The following is a 17443-nucleotide window of genomic DNA, read 5'->3' as shown; positions in this document are numbered from 1 at the left end:
GATGCTCAGGACAACCCATAGCTACAGAGTCACATTTGCCATCTGATAGCTCAGTTTGGAAAAATGCGTTCCCAGGACATCCAGTTGGCAGGTATGAAGCTTTATTTCAGAATAAAAAAAAAATGTCTTTGAGAGGATGCTTCAGTGGAAGGCACAGCTGAGCAAGGATTTCACTGCCCAACAGGATTCCCCAGGAAACTTGACCAAACGTTCACCAACAATAGGAGGGCCTCGGGATCATTCTGCGTGGCAACAAGTGCCCTTGGCACTGCAGGACTTCAGTCTCTGACTTTCTTTTCTTCCCTTGCAAAATGTGAAATGTCAATTTTATGCTCCAGAGACGCAAAGCACCTATGTATTGTCAACACCTGCCTCGAGCAGCAGTAGAGCTTCATGGAAAACAATCTTTAACATCTCTGCAGTCAGCGGTATCTCAGGGATGAGTTGTTTCCCCAGGAAAATCTCAGTAGGAAGAGGAACCTGCTAGCCATGCGGTGTAATGATTAGTGGTCTGAGTTTAGAATCCAGGGATCTGAGTGCAAATCTTGATGGAATTATCTAGGTTTTCATTTTTGAGTAGTGTTACTCCTTGAAACTTACTTGTCCCCCAGTATTAAACAACCCCTAAACCTCACCACACAGTTTCACAAGCAGGCCCACAGCCTGAAATTAATACTGCAGGGAGCCTCCTCAGTTGCTGGCAACCATGTTTTGGTCTGAGTGAAGAAGGTCACATTCTTGTCTTCTTCCTGGAGTGCCTACATTTCTTTGCCTGTTCATTGTTAGCAGAGAACTGAACACTTTAGGCGCTGGACTGTAATGTTCCACACTGCAGCAGAAACCTAATGAGTGTTTTGTATGTTGAAATAACATTTAAAGATGGACATGTGGCCGACACCAGGGTTGCACAGGGTAGGTGGCTAAGGACTGTACAGAGTGGGTTGAGCACCTCTAGGACCTCCAGCCATCTAGACCTTTCTGTCCTGGTTCCTCTGCTTCTGATGGGCCCGACACTTCCTCTCACTACCTGGAAGTTGATCCATTTTTGTTTAGATTAATATGAGTACTGGTTTTCTATGTTGCACAAACACAGTTTACAAAATCGAGTACAGTATGCATGTAGTTGTTGATATCAAGTGTATACCTAGCCTGTAATGCATGTCAGTTACCCGTAAGCTGAAGGCCCATTTCCAGCGCACGTCTGAGTACTGGGCATGCAGCACTTGTGGGAAACATGATTCTTTGCTCTACCTGACTTTCTGCTTCAGGGGGAGCGATTCCACAGATGGAGTTTCTGTTCTTTTTGTCCTGGAACTCACTCTGTTCACCATGCTGGTCTTGAATTTACAGAGATCCATCCAGCAACCTCTTTGATTAAAGGCATGTGCTATCACTGCCTAGCTTGGACTGTCTTTTCAAAGAGGGGCTAATTCAAGGAAGAAAAAAAAAATTAAACCGAGCTCATTCTTGTAGAGAAATAAAGGTATTACACCTCTACTGTCTCACCTGAATGAGCCTGTCTTTGCCATTTGATTAGTCAGAAACAAACCATGAAGTAAACCTGCATAGAGACATAAGACAGACAACTCCCAACAACTACAGATAGCAAGCTGGAGGCAATGGTGTATTTGCCATTCAGAGGCTAGCAGCTCAGTACCCTGCAAGAGCTGACATTTCGAGTTTAATACCAGCAAGACAGTGTCTCAGCCCCAAAGCTGTCAGTGCTGGAAGGCAGGCCCTTTTCTCTCTCTGTGTGGTTGCTGCTGCTGCGGCTGCTGCTTTATTTGGCTCTGCAATTAGTTGGATGAAGCCCATTTCCATCTAAGAGGAGCATCTTCTTTCCCCTGGCTAAATGTTAAACTCATTTATAGATGAATGAAAAGGTACACAGCGAAACCCATGGTGATGTTTGGCCAACTCTGTGGATATCTAGCTCATTGACCTGCCAAGAAGACATGTAACATTATCATACAACGGTTTGCTAAAGGAGAAAACAATATTTAAAAATAAGAAGAAAGCTTGGACTCACATTTAAATACCAGAAGCCACATGATGACACACGCTGCTTGTCATTCCAGATTCAGGGGACATGATGCCCTGTTTTGACTACTTGAGCTCTTGCAAACACATGGTGCACATATGTACACTGAGGGACACAAACATACAGAAATAAAAATGAATAAAAGAGACATTATAAAGAAGAAAAGCCAGTGGTGGCTCCTGCCAGCAGCATTGGGGAGACTGAGGCAGGACTTCAAGACTACACAGCAAAACCCTGCTTCCCCCTCCACAAAGACCAGCGGGAGGAGGAAGAAAAATATCTTACTAACATGAGGCAAGAAAGCAATGTAATTTTTACATGTTGCCTGTCAATTTTGCACTTGAGATACCTTCAAATGGTTAAAAAATGGGGTTTGCTCCTTTTATTTTCTCAATTTTCCTAGTTACTCTTACTCTTTTGTTTGGGAGGAGGGTTCTTGGTTCTGTTCTGTTTTAAGACAGGGTCTTGCTATATATTCCAGGTTGGCCTCTAGCTTTCAGCAATCCTCCTGCCTCAGCAACCCATGCCAGAAGTACAGGCAATGCATCACCACACTGTGCTCACCCCATCTTCAGTACGGAAACATTAAATGCAGACCTCAGGAAAGCTAGGCAAGAACACAGACAGAATAATCCCTGCCTGCTGGGTTTGGCTGTGAAGCAGAAGTCCTCTGAAGATGGCCACCCTGGTAAAAAGATGACCATGCCTTTTTGCTTTTCAGTTTTTTATTTGAGACAAGGCCTAGGGTAGCTTGTCTTTCTAACTCTCTGCCTGACTTTCTAACTCTCTGCCTTCACCAGCCATGTGCTGGGATTGCAGGCATTCGCCCCAGTGCTGGGTTCTATGTGGTGTTAGGAATGGACCTTCTTGCAAGTCTTCTGCCAACTGAGCTTGTAGCCCAGGCTGTCATTAAGCTTACAGTGGTCATCTTATCTCAGCGTCTCAGAAGCTGAAATTACAGGCCTGAGCCACCATGCCTGGTTTGTGATGTTGTCTTAATTGAGCTCCCAGACTTTAAGTCACTAGCCCTTCTTCCAATATCTATATCAAGTGCCTCCATCCTGGGAAGTCCCCTAACATCTCTGGACTGGCTCAGAAGGTAATCCTTTCACTGAAGATGTTCCTCTTCCTGGCCTCCATTAGCCATTCTGCCTTCCCAAACCTAACGACTTTGCTAGAAATGTGTGCTTTGTTTCCAAAATCCTTCCTAGGTAAGGTTTTCTGGGACTGCTCTGTGTAAAAGTTTCTGTACCATCCAGTGTTCTTATTTCAGCGGGCAGATAAATGTCTTCAGTACTTTCTAGGTTACTGCAATGCATGCCTCATTCTAAGTGTCCAATGCCTGCCACCACAGGAACGTGTCCTCTGGTGAGGTGGCACAGTGCCTGGAGTTGGTTCAGGCTTATCTGCCAATCTTTCATCTCAGGGAAATTTGTCTTCTGAGACTCAAACGTTAGCTTTTGTTGCTCTGATAAAACTCCATGACCCAAAGCAACGTAGGGGAGGAATGGGTTTGTTCCATCTTCTGGGTTATAGTTCATGGTTGAGGGAAGTGGGATCTGAAATTCAAGCTAGGGATGGCAGAGCTCGCTCCGAGTCAACCTGAGTACGTGGAAGGGTGCGAGAGATGGAGGAAATGGTGGACGAAGGGAACTGAGACAGAGACACAGGGTAGATTCCAGAGGGCTCTTGGCCAATACCAAACAGCCCAGAGTTTATTTCAGAACCTGCTTCTATACAGATTAAGGACAGAAAGCAGAACAAAGAGCCCTGCAGTCAGTAAACCATCTCCCTTCTCTGTCCTTGGAAGAACGAGCAAGGGGCTGCTATCTATTGCTAACTGCTAGAAGCAAGCAGCTTCTTTTTTTCATCTGGGTATGCCTTTGGCTGGCAGTCAGCAGCCTGTATCTTAGTAGATAATGTGTTCTTTCTCGTGGGCAAAATGCTCTTTCCCATGGGCTTAATCAGAACATTCTCATAGCTCTCAAGGATACTGGAGCAGGCGGAGCAGGGAAGTCTGAACTCGAATGACTTTTAAGCCTGAATGGCCTCCAGATGGAAACTGAGCCACTTGTGGGCCACCACAAACATGTAGGCAGAAACTAAAGCAAAGACCATAGAGGGATCCTGTTTTCTGACTTATACCAGCTTCCTTATACAGCCTACAGCAGCTGGCCACGGTGGCACTACCTAAAGTCAGCTTGGCCGCCGTACATTAATGATAAATCAAGAAAATGCCCTTCAAGCCCATCTGATTGATGGAGGCAGTTCCTCTATTGAGGTTCCCTTTTCTCAGTGTGATTGCAGTTGATGTGAAGTTGACAAAAACTAACCAGTAAACGGTGGCAGTCCCCTTTCCTAGCTCACTGTCAAAGTGTGCCCCTGCTGGGTGAATACACATGGCTGTGATTGACAGCCTGATTCCATGGACGTTTGCAGCTCCATTGTGCACTACTTCATGGATGCATTTACCTTTCTTCTCGGAATGCTTTTACTTCCTACAGGGATGAAATAAATTGAGGAATTATGGCCAGTGTCCTTCCTTCATTCACCAAAAACATGTGGGCTTTACCTATTATGTTAATTATGTTAGGCTCAGCACCAAGGATCCAAAACTTAAAAAGATGAGAATGACCCAAAACTTCACTTCAAGGAATAAATTATTACTTTCCACGCTATGAAGATGACAGCAAACCCAATGGAAAAGGTGTTGCAGCTTACCTGGACCTCGAGTTTTGGAAGCGTTAGGGAGGATAGCGTTCTAGAACCACGAGGAACAAACCTACTGATGTCCAGGTCCAGTGGGAGTGAAGGAAGGCCAGGTGCCCCTAATGAGGGCTGTGAAGGACATACTGGCTTAAATACGTCAGGTCGAAATTGCATCTAATGAATGAGAAGGAGCTCAGAGAGCAGGCTCAGCAGTTGCTAGGTTACCCAAGGCCGCTGATCAACACCTCAAAAGTGAGAGCAAAGGAGCTGAGGTTCAGACAAAGATAGGTTGGACTAAGGACTTGGTAGCACCTGAGTTGGGGCCCTCACAATATTAAGGGAACTTCCTGTGCTGTGATGCAGCAGTGAGGTATGTTTCTCTTCCTTTTGCTCCTGAGTCTAATAGCACATGTCTAAATCGAAGTATTTGTCTTTTCATATACAGATACGAAGTGAAGGAATTTGCTGAACGCTACCCCAAATTATGTCCTTTGCACTGCCGACTGAGGGTGTTTGAGAACCATTAAATTCAGGGCGGACTTGATTTGAATTTCCCTTAAATGAACAAAGGCAAATGTCTAGAAGTTACCACATTGTGGCTTTCTTTCAAATGTGCCTCAAGTACAGATTGTCTCAGCAGAGACTTAAGATCAGCTCCCTGCTCATATAGACTTGCTGCAAGTGATTTCCCAAGAGCATGCCCCAGGTCAGTTCCTTTCCACCAGTTTTCCAGTATTTTCTCCCTCCTGCACTGAAAAGGGATATAGACTTCGAGATTTCTCTGAAGTGTAGGTATTCACTTTGTTTCATGCAATAGATGTACACACTTTTCTTTGGCTTCTCTGTTTATCGTCATCTATGTAATCATGGCACACTCTGAGTAGAGAAGGAAAGTTTACCCTCCACAGGAATTCAGCTGAAATTCTTTTTTTTTTTTTTTTTTTTTTTTTGATTTTCGAGACAGGGTTTCTCCGTAGCTTTTGGTTCTTGTCCTGGAACTAGCTCTTGTAGACCATTCTGGCCTTGAACTCACCGAGATCCACCTGCCTCTGCCTGGGATTAAAGGCATGCCCCACCACCGCCCGGCTCAGCTGAAATTCTTCTGTCTCTAAACTGCAGTTTATGGAGAGGAATACAGATGAGGAAGGAGGCTTTCTCCTTAAGTCTTGCTACAGAGCAACACTCCTCTCTCTTTCGTACATACACAAAATTAAGGGGGAAAAAGCCAAATAAGTGATCCCCAGAAAACCGAAACCCAAATGAAGAGACAAATGGATGCAATTGTATTACATTCTGGGACAATTAAAATCATTTATTTAATAATCTAGTAAGTAGTTCTTTCTCAGGATCATATTTTGATGGGTCTTTCAGTTTGGTTTCATCTCAGACAAGATTTGAATTTATGTTGTGGCTTCAGTTTGGTCATTTTAATTTCCTCATCTTTAAAGGAAGGATGACAACAGATTTTGCCACGCAATATACTGTAGAGATTAATGGGGATGATTAGGGAAAATGGTTAGGCTTTAACATATCACTAGTCAGACAATAGCTGACATACATTTTTCAGAATTAGTGTCCTAACATTTGTTTGATATTCAACTAGTTTAAGCTGTTCATATACTTTATTTGCATATACCAGACTAGAAAATGTACAGAAACTGTCTTTTTCCACCCTAATTTCTTTTTGGTAATAAATTTTAATTTCAGCTACTCCTTCAGACGTCATGAGTAGCTGAAGCAGTAAGATCCATTTAATTAGAGCTAAATGATGAAACCTGGTGTCAAATCAAACAAACAAAACTTTGTGTAAACAAAACAAAGAAAACGGGTCCCGTTGCGTTGGAATATGCCTCCTTCATCTTCAGTAAGCATCATCTAACATGCAGAGCTCTGGGCCCTAAAACCTAGCTCTAAGAGAAAAACAGGTGACTTTTTGAATAAAAGTTATTATGTCTCAGCTTTAGCAGTTATCAAGGGGATTTAAAAGTAATACATCACAACACGGACAAGACAGGGCAAACTTCCATCACTCTTCGTAGGATCTAAAATTACAAATAAAAGCAAAGCTAGCGCCGCGAGTGTGTAGTTTTAGCAACAGGACCCAAGAAACAGACAAACCTGAGCTCCTAAGCCTAAACAACGTCAGTTACCGCTGCCAATTATTAGTTTAGAAGCAAACCAGCTCCTCTTTGAGAATGTATGTGGCTCTGAAAAGAGCCTTTGGGTTAAGAGTGAGGTCGGAGCGCTCACTTGGAGCTGGTGTACTTGGTGACGGCCTTGGTGCCCTCGGACACGGCGTGCTTGGCCAGCTCCCCGGGCAGCAGCAGGCGCACGGCCGTCTGGATCTCCCGGGACGTGACGGTCGAGCGCTTGTTGTAATGCGCCAGGCGCGACGCCTCGCCCGCGATGCGCTCGAAGATGTCGTTGACGAACGAGTTCATGATGCCCATGGCCTTGGAAGAGATGCCGGTGTCGGGGTGGACCTGCTTCAGCACCTTGTACACGTACACCGAGTAGCTCTCCTTGCGGCTGCGCTTGCGCTTCTTGCCGTCCTTCTTCTGCGCTTTGGTCACGGCCTTCTTGGAGCCCTTCTTCGGGGCGGGCGCCGACTTCACTGGCTCAGGCATAGCGACACAGTCTACCAGAACTACAACGGCAGGTGGTCCAGGGCCTCCCTTTTTATAAGGCGTTATTCAAATGAGGATTAGAAAAGCACACTTCTAATTGGGCAATGTTTGGACGACGTCTGGACTATGGCCCAATAGAAATACGCCATGGCACAAATGCTTCCCATTGGTCTAAATGAAAAGAAAAAGGCAGCCAATCGGAAGGGTTCTTTTTCGCGCCCAGCGAAAACTATAAAGCCCAAGCTCTTGCCATTTTCGTCTACACAGCTACTAAAGGCTGTTTTATCTCCGATATGTCCGGACGCGGCAAGCAGGGCGGCAAGGCTCGCGCCAAGGCCAAGACCCGCTCCTCCCGGGCCGGCCTGCAGTTCCCCGTGGGCCGCGTGCACCGCCTCCTCCGCAAGGGCAACTACGCGGAGCGGGTGGGCGCCGGCGCCCCGGTGTACCTGGCGGCCGTGCTGGAGTACCTGACGGCCGAGATCCTGGAGCTGGCTGGCAACGCGGCCCGCGACAACAAGAAGACGCGCATCATCCCGCGCCACCTGCAGCTGGCCATCCGCAACGACGAGGAGCTCAACAAGCTGCTGGGCCGCGTGACGATCGCGCAGGGCGGCGTCCTGCCCAACATCCAGGCGGTGCTGCTGCCCAAGAAGACCGAGAGCAGCCACCACAAGGCCAAGGGGAAATAAGTCCCCTAAATTTCCCAAAGGCTCTTTTCAGAGCCACCCACTCCGTCTTTTAAAAGATCTGAGCATTTCCGTGGATAGCAATATGAGTTGGAATCAATCAGTTTGATCTGTACGATTTTGTTTCTAAGTTTAATGTTACCCTACACATTCATAACTCCCCTCACATAAGGTTTAATACCTTGTTTTAAAATATGTAATAGTTTAATATATTTGGTTAGTCAACTGAAAGCGTGCCATTTTCAGTTAAATTGTGTACAATGTTGCTAAATTTGATGGAAAATTAGTCCTTGAATTTCTTACCTATGTATTAAACGCTGAAAATTTTAAAGTAATTGTGTAGACGGTTGAGACGGTGGCCACTTGCCATTTGAATTGGAAAATTGATAGACCCAAAATTGACATATAGAATGTGTTAAATTTTTAACATCCAAAATAAAAGACGTTTGAGAGCATATTAGTTACAAGCGATAATTGCGAGGAAACATTACCTGGCATATTTATTTACCGTTTTAGTGTACTTAGGAAAAATTGTCACTCGCACTTATGTCAAATGGAAAAAGGATGTATGAAACAACGTATTCATGAGGAATAAACAAACAGCCCATAAATCACCAAGGCTATCAAAAGTTTTGCAAACATTTCTTTGAAACAAGATCTCTTACTATATAATTTAGACTGTTCTCCACCTAGAAGCGATTCTCCTGCCTCAGCTTCCCGATTAACGGTTGTATTGGTTTAATATTCTAACATTTACTTTTCAAACGTTAAGCGCAGGATTCGCAAAAAAAATAAAGCCAACGCGCGTGCACAGTTGACCAATACCTTTATAGTTGAGTGGGCTGGGCCCAGTTTACTCTCGTCCAATCAGCTTCAGATTCTGATTATAAATACTCCTTCAGCAGCTTCTATTTTGTAGTACTTCGTTGTGCGGAAATGGCTCGCACGAAGCAGACCGCTCGCAAGTCCACCGGCGGCAAGGCCCCGCGCAAGCAGCTGGCCACCAAGGCCGCCCGCAAGAGCGCCCCGGCCACGGGCGGCGTGAAGAAGCCCCACCGCTACCGGCCCGGCACCGTGGCGCTGCGCGAGATCCGGCGCTACCAGAAGTCGACCGAGCTGCTGATCCGCAAGCTGCCGTTCCAGCGTCTGGTGCGCGAGATCGCGCAGGACTTCAAGACCGACCTGCGCTTCCAGAGCTCGGCCGTCATGGCGCTGCAGGAGGCCAGCGAGGCCTACCTGGTGGGTCTGTTTGAGGACACCAACCTGTGCGCCATCCACGCCAAGCGCGTCACCATCATGCCCAAGGACATCCAGCTGGCCCGCCGCATCCGCGGGGAGAGGGCTTGAGTTTTCTCTGGCGTGTTCTTCCCCAAAGGCTCTTTTCAGAGCCACCACATTTCTCACTAGAGAGGCTGATTGCACCAAGCGTCCTAGAATATCAACTTGTATTAAATACTTTATTGAATATTGTAGTACACTAGCTATCTTAGAGAAGTAAACTTAATTTCCCTTAAGATTTAGTTCATAACCTTCCGTGACACAGTAGTGGCAGGTCCCAGCGATTAAAATCACTGATTTCTCTAACCCACTCTTCTAAGGTTGTCAGCAGTGATACTGCAGCTCTAAACTTCCTAATTCACTAGGTTATCTGAAAGCTTAATGAAAGGCACCAAGGCAGCAGAGTATGTGTGCTTCTGTGTTTGAAGTAAAGTATATGAAATAGACTGGTGGTTTGGAAATGCTGCTCCATCCACAGTATTTGACCGGTGCTTGTAGTGCCAAGGGCAATTGCTGCAAGGCCTGTCGGTCCACGTCCTTGACCTGTGTGCAGCAGAGTCCTCACAGGTATGGAATGCGGCGTTGCAAAGGAGAAAAAAGAATGAACTTCCTTGCACCAACGCCCAGCTTTTGCGGACTGCGACTCTAGTTTCTACTTCCTGCTCTGTTGAAGAGGAATTCTGTCTGGTAATTAGATTTGGGAGAAAAGACAGGAGGGTGGGGGAATGCCAGAGACTTTCTCAGACCCTCCACTCTTCTTTCAGTACTGAACTCTGAACCTCATCTAGGAGAATATTACCAAAGTAAGCCACGGTCACCAAAACTAGCTACCTTTCAAAATACCTTGCACAGGGTACTTAATATTTGATCGTAAGTATATTACTTAGATATAAGGATTAATTGAAGCTAAAACAGTGAACACAGTGATTGTTAAACACTTGGTAGAAGTTTCCCTTTTCTTTAAAAGTTCATAAATGGAAATTTCCCTAAGTTGTCGGGCCTGACATATAAGAACATCATGCTCCCAGGAATTCCCACGAGGTTACCTTTCCTGTTATAAATTTACCCCTGTATTTACCATTCCACATATTAACTTCCCTTACCCTTAGAATAGCTGATAAGTTGTATGGTTGACTTTTCTGGGCTTGCTGCAAAACTTAGTATATTTCATAAATAATTTTCCCTGTTAGCGTGCCTTTTGCCAGGTTAATTTAAAGGCCTCAGGCACTGAACCTTAAGGTACAGGAAATATTTTTATTTTTTATTTTTATTTTTCTGTTTTGTACTTTCATTAGAGAGAGAATCAGAGCCACGATTTCTTTTTCAGGAATTCAAATAGTGCTCCCAGGACTCTTCCTATTTCATAGAATGCTTCTTGGTCTTAAAGTAGTTCTTTGCAAGGAAAGGGGATTGTTGAACCTTTTCTGCAAGATACCAAAACCAGTCACTTACAAACTAGTAACTCCATGAGAAATACTCAGTAAGGGACATGAGTGTGTATTGTTTTGTATGTGCAAATTACACTTGAAAACGTACTTAGACAAACTGCCTGGTTAAGATTTAATGTGACATTTCTTCCCAGGAGTTCTTAACTTGTTGACACATTATAAAGGCAAAGTCACTGATACTGAAGATAAGATGAGTAGGTGGGTGGGGGAAAACTCAGTTGCTGTGAAAGATAGGACAGCTTGAATCTGGGGAACCAAACAAGACTCTTGCCTTTCCAGTCGTCCTGTGAGAAAGCTATCCTCAGTCATTCTTCCTCTTATGTGTAAGTGTGGAGGAGAGGAGGTCTAGGAGCTTTCCACTGGTAGAGAGAGGGGACAGAGTGAGGTCTGAACAGCACTTTCATATCTCTACACACTGCAAATTAATACAGAGCAAGAACCCTGCTTCTTGGATGATTTCGAAATGAAGAAAACATGGATCACTTCTCACCAGAAATGTGGAAAGTCTGAGAGAAAGAAAGGGATTGAAAGCAGCACACACGACTTGGGTTTGAATCCCTCTTAATGAAATATTTATATACGGAGCAAAGACAAGAAGTTTGGCAATTGGTGGCAAACCGCATGTAAGCTCCAGTAACTGCAGCCACTGCAGGCATGCACTGCTCAGGCTGTTTAGCTCCTCTTAGAAGGAAAGTGCTTTGCACTCCACACGTCAGAAATAACTCGATCAGAACTGAGAGTCCAAATCCATCAGCCACGAGACTATTGTATCCTTCCTGTGAGGGAAGCAGGCTGGGGAGCCTGACTCCAAAGCCGGGGTGGCCCACTAGCACTGGGTAGCTCCAAATGTGACGTGGCTGGAGATTTTCCCATAGGCCTCTATAGAATCTGGGGATCCTTTTTTTTTTTTTTTCTATTTGTTCATTGACCTAGTCTTTATTAAATGATCTATCAAACTGGTGGGACTTTTCTTTGAGGATTTCATACATAAACATACCACATCTTCATCATTTCCCCCTCCCAGTCCTCTTTCACCTTCTTCCATGTTTCCATCATAGCTCTCTCTTACATTCATATTCTCTTCTTTTTCTAGTTATTATTACTATATATATATATGAACATATATATTATTTTTATATATAAAAAACCCACGACTAGATGTCTTTATTTTATGACATATTTCCATATGTCAAAGTCTCTGCTAAGACTTTCCAGTGTGTTACATAATTTCTCTGTTAGTTCCATATCTATAGCACAATTTTTATACTCTCCACTCAAATTTCCTAAATACTTGCAGTGTTAGCGTATTGGGCTCGAAAATTCTTTATTATGAGGCCTGTCCTACACTGTGTAGGGTATTCCACATTCTCTTTGACTGCTACCAGCTAGAAATCAGTAATGTCAACCCTAATCCTCACCCCAGTATGGCAAAAACAAAACCAATAATCATTCTCGCATCCTTCTCAAATATCCCTTGACATTTAAAGCTCACCACTGTTTCAGCCTCGTATTGAATTTTCTGTGTCCATACTCATTTCCCCCTTTCCCCCTAAGTGTTTTTGTTATTTTCATGAATTCATGATTCTATATGTGGTTCGTGGTCATTTAGAAAAATCTATATAATTTATATGTAAACTTAGGAGAACAGAATTTTAAAGTGCCGATTGTATGACAGTATATTCTCTTTGGAAATTAACATTTAGCTCTGCCGGTGCTTAGACGTTTACTGTGAAGTTTGTTGATGTTGTTGCATAGTCCACATCATTATTCTCTGGGTTAGACACAAAACTGACTTGCATGGACCCTTTTTACTGAAAATTCTGATAAAGTTCTCTGGTAAATATTGAATAAATGTTGGTGGCACAAGTTGTTTCCTACCAGATTAAAAAAAACTGTTCATAACAGTCTGACCTTATTGTCTTTTGTATCAGGCAAATCTGACCACATTAAAGGAGAGAAGGGCCTGGCTAAAGCCCGTGCTAAACGTCACTGCAAAGACCTACAAAATACACAGGATCATCACCTAGCCTGCCATCTGTCTGGCGCAGCAGGGCAGCATAAATTTCTGTATACGCTGCTGTTTGTATGAATAATTTCGGGGTTTCCTTACACCTTGAACCGTGTAACTAGTGAACGAATGCCAATCACGAGCCAGTGTCCGGAGTTAAATTTCAATGCCCGAGGGGTTTGTAAATACAGGAAGTTGCTGGTTCACCATTTTGAATGTTTTGGCGCCAAAGCCGCAACAGTTGCGAGAAGGCAGTATGAACTGCAATTTCTAACGCAGTTTCCCGGGATAGAACTGTTGGAGCCGTTCTTGCGTGCGATCAAGTGTGAGAAGTGTGGATGACTTCAGGAATTAGTAATTTCTTGTCAATTTTTCCTTCAAAGTTTCCATTAAATTTGTACCGCCAAATGACTCCTTTTTCTAAGCAATATAAACATACTTTGATTTTTTTCCAAGGAACATTTTTTTGTGATCATAGTTCCTGGGATATGCTAGAGCAATTGTTACGTATAAAATGAAAATTGTACATTTAGAAGACAACATAGGCGACGAGTTCCCTTCTAGTATTGGGTTTCAACGCGGACCAATCCCTTGTCTGCTTCTGTGATGTCAGCAGTTTGCTGTCCAATCCAGCAGGGAGAGTCGTTATATAAACGTAGGATTTTTCGAGCAGTTTATTCTTTGCGCTCCTCTTGTCTCCTGAGATGGCTCGCACAAAGCAAACCGCTCGCAAGTCCACCGGCGGCAAAGCCCCGCGCAAGCAGCTGGCCACCAAGGCCGCCCGCAAGAGCGCCCCGGCCACCGGCGGCGTGAAGAAGCCCCACCGCTACCGGCCCGGCACCGTGGCGCTGCGCGAGATCCGGCGCTACCAGAAGTCGACCGAGCTGCTGATCCGCAAGCTGCCGTTCCAGCGTCTGGTGCGCGAGATCGCGCAGGACTTCAAGACCGACCTGCGCTTCCAGAGCTCGGCCGTCATGGCGCTGCAGGAGGCCTGCGAGGCCTACCTGGTGGGTCTGTTTGAGGACACCAACCTGTGCGCCATCCACGCAAAGCGCGTCACCATCATGCCCAAGGACATCCAGCTGGCCCGCCGCATCCGCGGGGAGAGGGCGTAAATTTCCTGGTTGTCTTTCTTCTGCAAAAGGCTCTTTTCAGAGCCCCTCCCTTATCACCAAAAAGGAGCTGTTAAATCTCATTTACAAGAACTATAACCTTCATGCTATTGACCGAGACTAATCCAGTCACTCGCCATAAGTAGCTGCAAATTGCAGTTTCTAGTTTAACACTTGCTTATCTCGTGTGCACGTTATAAAATCATCCAATCCCATTATAGCTAAACCCCATTCTAGGTTTTCTTTAAATGTTAAGTCCATGTGCGTTTCTAATCCTCTCTCCCTTTTCCCCCACGAGGAACTGCAAAATTGAGTATCAAAGTATGTCCTTTAACTCCACCCTTTGAAAATGCTAGTAGTTAATGTAGAATGCCCTCCCCCATTATGTTGCATATCAGTGTTCCCAGGATCTAGAATTTTAGTAGTTGAAATTGCTTAAAATTCCCGTTTAAATTTTTTTTAAAGCAATGCTTCGCTCTAGACCAGGCTTTTCTGGAAGTATTGCTAATCTTGAACTCTTGTAACCTGGCCTGTTGGTGTTTAATTAGCCCGGTGCTAGGTGAAGAAGTAAAGTTTTAAGTTTTCAAAGTAACATACCATCTTTGACGTTTTTTCTTTAAATGTTATTTTTTATGGTTAAAGAAGTTCCTGCTTTGAGAGTAATAGAATTTACTATGTAAGTTTGGCTATTTTTTTTTTTTTTTTTTGTTCGAGACAGGGTTTGTGCCCGTCCCGGAACTAGCTCTTGTAGACCAGGCTGGCCTTGAACTCCCAGAGATCCGCCTGCCTCTGCCTCCCGAGTGCTGGGATTAAAGGCGTGCGCCACCATCGCCCGGCAAGTTTGGCTATTTTGTATGCACCATTCTCAGATCATTTCTAGCAAAAATATACCTTGGCGTCTCTTGCGCCCTTGTTTACGTCCGGCATTACTTATTGGTAAGGCAGTTTTTGTTTTTATTTTTTTTTGAGATAAGTTTTCAGGAAGCTTATTGTTCAATGTTGGAATCACCTGAAGATGTAGCAACAAAAGACCTTGTAATCTTGCCTCAGCTGTGTAATTTGTATTTGTCTGCATGTTCAGGTAAACTTGGATCAAGACTAACTGTCAAAATAAACTGCATTTTTCTTTTTAAAATAAAACAATAGCGTCCTTTGTTATTTTATATCTAAATCCATCTGATGATGTCATAAGTTAATAAGTACAGAACTCTGCTCATCTTCTCAACCTATAGTCTCTCCCCATAACAAGCTTCACTTTTTTCCATATAGCAAACTTCTCCACACCTTTTCTCTTTACCTTGTTTTATTCTTCTCAAATTCTTTGAAATTGTATAACTGTTGGCCCCTTAATAATATTCTAATATATTTTCCTGCTTGGCATCTGAACATGCCAAAAAAAACCCAAAACAAAACAAAAAAAAAACCAAACCAAACCTATATTGGCATTGACTATTTATTTACTTAAGAGCATGCCTGTTTGCTCTGTGTTTTTAACTTCTCACTGGCCGTCTCATACCACTGCATTTGAGGGCTGTAGGGCCACCCTAATAATTTTCTGAATATTTTAAATTTTCCTAATGTAAAATATCTTTTGTACTTTCTGTCTTTAAATATCACTAGGAAGTGACAGTCTCCCCACCAGATTCATATATTATTCTGACTCGGAATTAATCAGGTTAGTCTCTGAAGTCTGATTTGTTTTTGAATGTTTGAGTTACTTTTTGGAGCTTTGTGTATGAAGTTTCGCCTACCTGTATATATATTCAGCACTTACATGCCTGATATCGGGAGAATCTATAAGGAAGCCTGAGATCCCTGGGGCCGGCGTTAGACAGTTGAGTGCCTGTGGGTACTGGAGAACAAATGCAGATTTGCCTGCCAATCCATTTCCACCTAAAGTCAATGACGTCTAATCTTCCTACTTCAAAGAAAAAACTTTCACAATTGAAAACTTGCATTCTCCATTGAAGATATCAATGTGCGGAAAGCACCAGGAGCCTGACCATTTTAAAGAGAAAGATCTACCATGGTTAATTTCAGTCTGTAGCCCATCCGGTACCTGTGTTATTTGCTACACTCAGAAACAAAGTTTGTACTCAAACCGAAACATCTATTACTTTTACTCTTGCAAAAATTAAAGGCAGGACTTGTGGACAAATCCTCTTAAATAATGTTCCTTGTCTACTTCGTATACGTTTTCAAAAATACCCAAGTAACTATGAGGATGCCTTCTGCTTGGTGGATTCTTCGTGAACACTGGAGGGATTTTTAAAAATATCTTTGCTCAGTTGAGTGTGATTCAAAAAAGCACGCACAGGTATGTGAACCCGAAGGCTGTTCTCCTTTGGAACTCCAAATTGCCAATTTCTGTGCCATTATTTTCAGCAGTAAGTAAAAATTTGGGGACTAACAAACACAATTTGGGATTGTAACATTCAGTCGCGGCGGCCAGAGGGCGGTGGATTGGACACTCCACCAATCACAGCCCAGCTCTGCCTTATATAAGCCCCGAGCCTGAGCAAAGGAGCATTGCAAAATTTGCTCTCTGAGTTAGGTTTTCTTTACTTTGCTAGCATCTTATAGCCATGTCCGAAACTGCTCCCGCCGAGACTGCTGCACCAGCTCCTGTGGAAAAGTCTCCCGCCAAGAAGAAGACAACGAAAAAGGCCGGTGCTGCCAAGCGCAAGGCCACCGGCCCGCCGGTGTCCGAGCTCATCACTAAGGCTGTGTCCGCCTCCAAGGAGCGCAGCGGCGTGTCCCTCGCAGCGCTCAAGAAGGCGCTGGCGGCCGGTGGTTACGATGTGGAGAAGAACAACAGCCGCATCAAGCTGGGGCTCAAGAGCCTGGTGAGCAAGGGCACCCTGGTGCAGACCAAGGGCACCGGCGCCTCCGGCTCCTTCAAGCTCAACAAGAAGGCGGCTTCCGGGGAGGCAAAGCCTAAAGCCAAGAAGGCCGGGGCTGCTAAGGCCAAGAAACCTGCAGGTACCACCCCGAAAAAGCCCAAGAAGGCTGCGGGGGCCAAGAAGACCGTGAAGAAAACTCCGAAGAAAGCAAAGAAGCCTGCGGCGGCTGGAGTAAAGAAGGTGGCCAAGAGCCCTAAGAAGGCCAAGGCTGCTGCTAAGCCTAAAAAGGCAGCTAAGAGCCCGGCAAAGCCCAAGGCTGTGAAGCCAAAAGCAGCTAAGCCTAAAGTTGCCAAGCCAAAGACAGCTAAGCCTAAAGCTGCTAAGGCAAAGAAGGCTGTTTCCAAAAAGAAGTAGGTTTGCTTCTGACAGCAACAAAGCCCCAAAGGCTCTTTTCAGAGCCACCCAGAGAGCTCGTTGAATGTAGCTGTACACTTCCTTTTAAATGGTCCGGTCTTTGTTGAGTCGAGGAACCTGGCCGCAATTGTTGGCTCAATCGCTAATGTTAGAATTACTGGCCGAGGTGGGATTTTTAATGTGATAAACTACTTATACCGTTCAGGTACTGACATAAGTACTTAAGCTTTCCGGGCAGTGTGCAGCAATCGACACCACGGACGTTCCCACTCTCCCC

General features: G+C 44.5%; 4 protein-coding genes across 4 annotated transcripts; 3 read left to right on the top strand and 1 right to left on the bottom strand.

The window, feature by feature from the left end:
* Positions 1–6987: 6987 nt before the first annotated feature.
* Positions 6988–7377, bottom strand: LOC130885928 (histone H2B type 1-C/E/F/G/I-like). Its single transcript, XM_057787772.1, has one exon. It carries the CDS (start codon positions 7375–7377, stop codon positions 6997–6999), a length of 381 nt encoding a protein of 126 aa, XP_057643755.1. The 3' UTR covers positions 6988–6996.
* Positions 7378–7670: 293 nt separating this feature from the next.
* On the top strand, positions 7671–8066 carry LOC130885918 (histone H2A type 1-E-like). The gene has a single exon (XM_057787763.1). The coding sequence runs from the start codon at positions 7671–7673 to the stop codon at positions 8064–8066; it is 396 nt and encodes a 131-aa protein (XP_057643746.1).
* Positions 8067–8999: 933 nt separating this feature from the next.
* Positions 9000–9410, top strand: LOC130885916 (histone H3). The gene has a single exon (XM_057787761.1). It carries the CDS (start codon positions 9000–9002, stop codon positions 9408–9410), a length of 411 nt encoding a protein of 136 aa, XP_057643744.1.
* Positions 9411–16494: 7084 nt separating this feature from the next.
* On the top strand, positions 16495–17166 carry H1-5 (H1.5 linker histone, cluster member). Its single transcript, XM_057787759.1, has one exon. The coding sequence runs from the start codon at positions 16495–16497 to the stop codon at positions 17164–17166; it is 672 nt and encodes a 223-aa protein (XP_057643742.1).
* The last annotated feature ends 277 nt before the right edge of the window (positions 17167–17443 follow it).

This window comes from Chionomys nivalis, chromosome 13 (assembly GCF_950005125.1).
Source record: "Chionomys nivalis chromosome 13, mChiNiv1.1, whole genome shotgun sequence".
NCBI classification, from domain to species: Eukaryota; Metazoa; Chordata; class Mammalia; order Rodentia; family Cricetidae; genus Chionomys; species Chionomys nivalis.
This window is presented reverse-complemented; position numbering and strand designations above follow the sequence as displayed.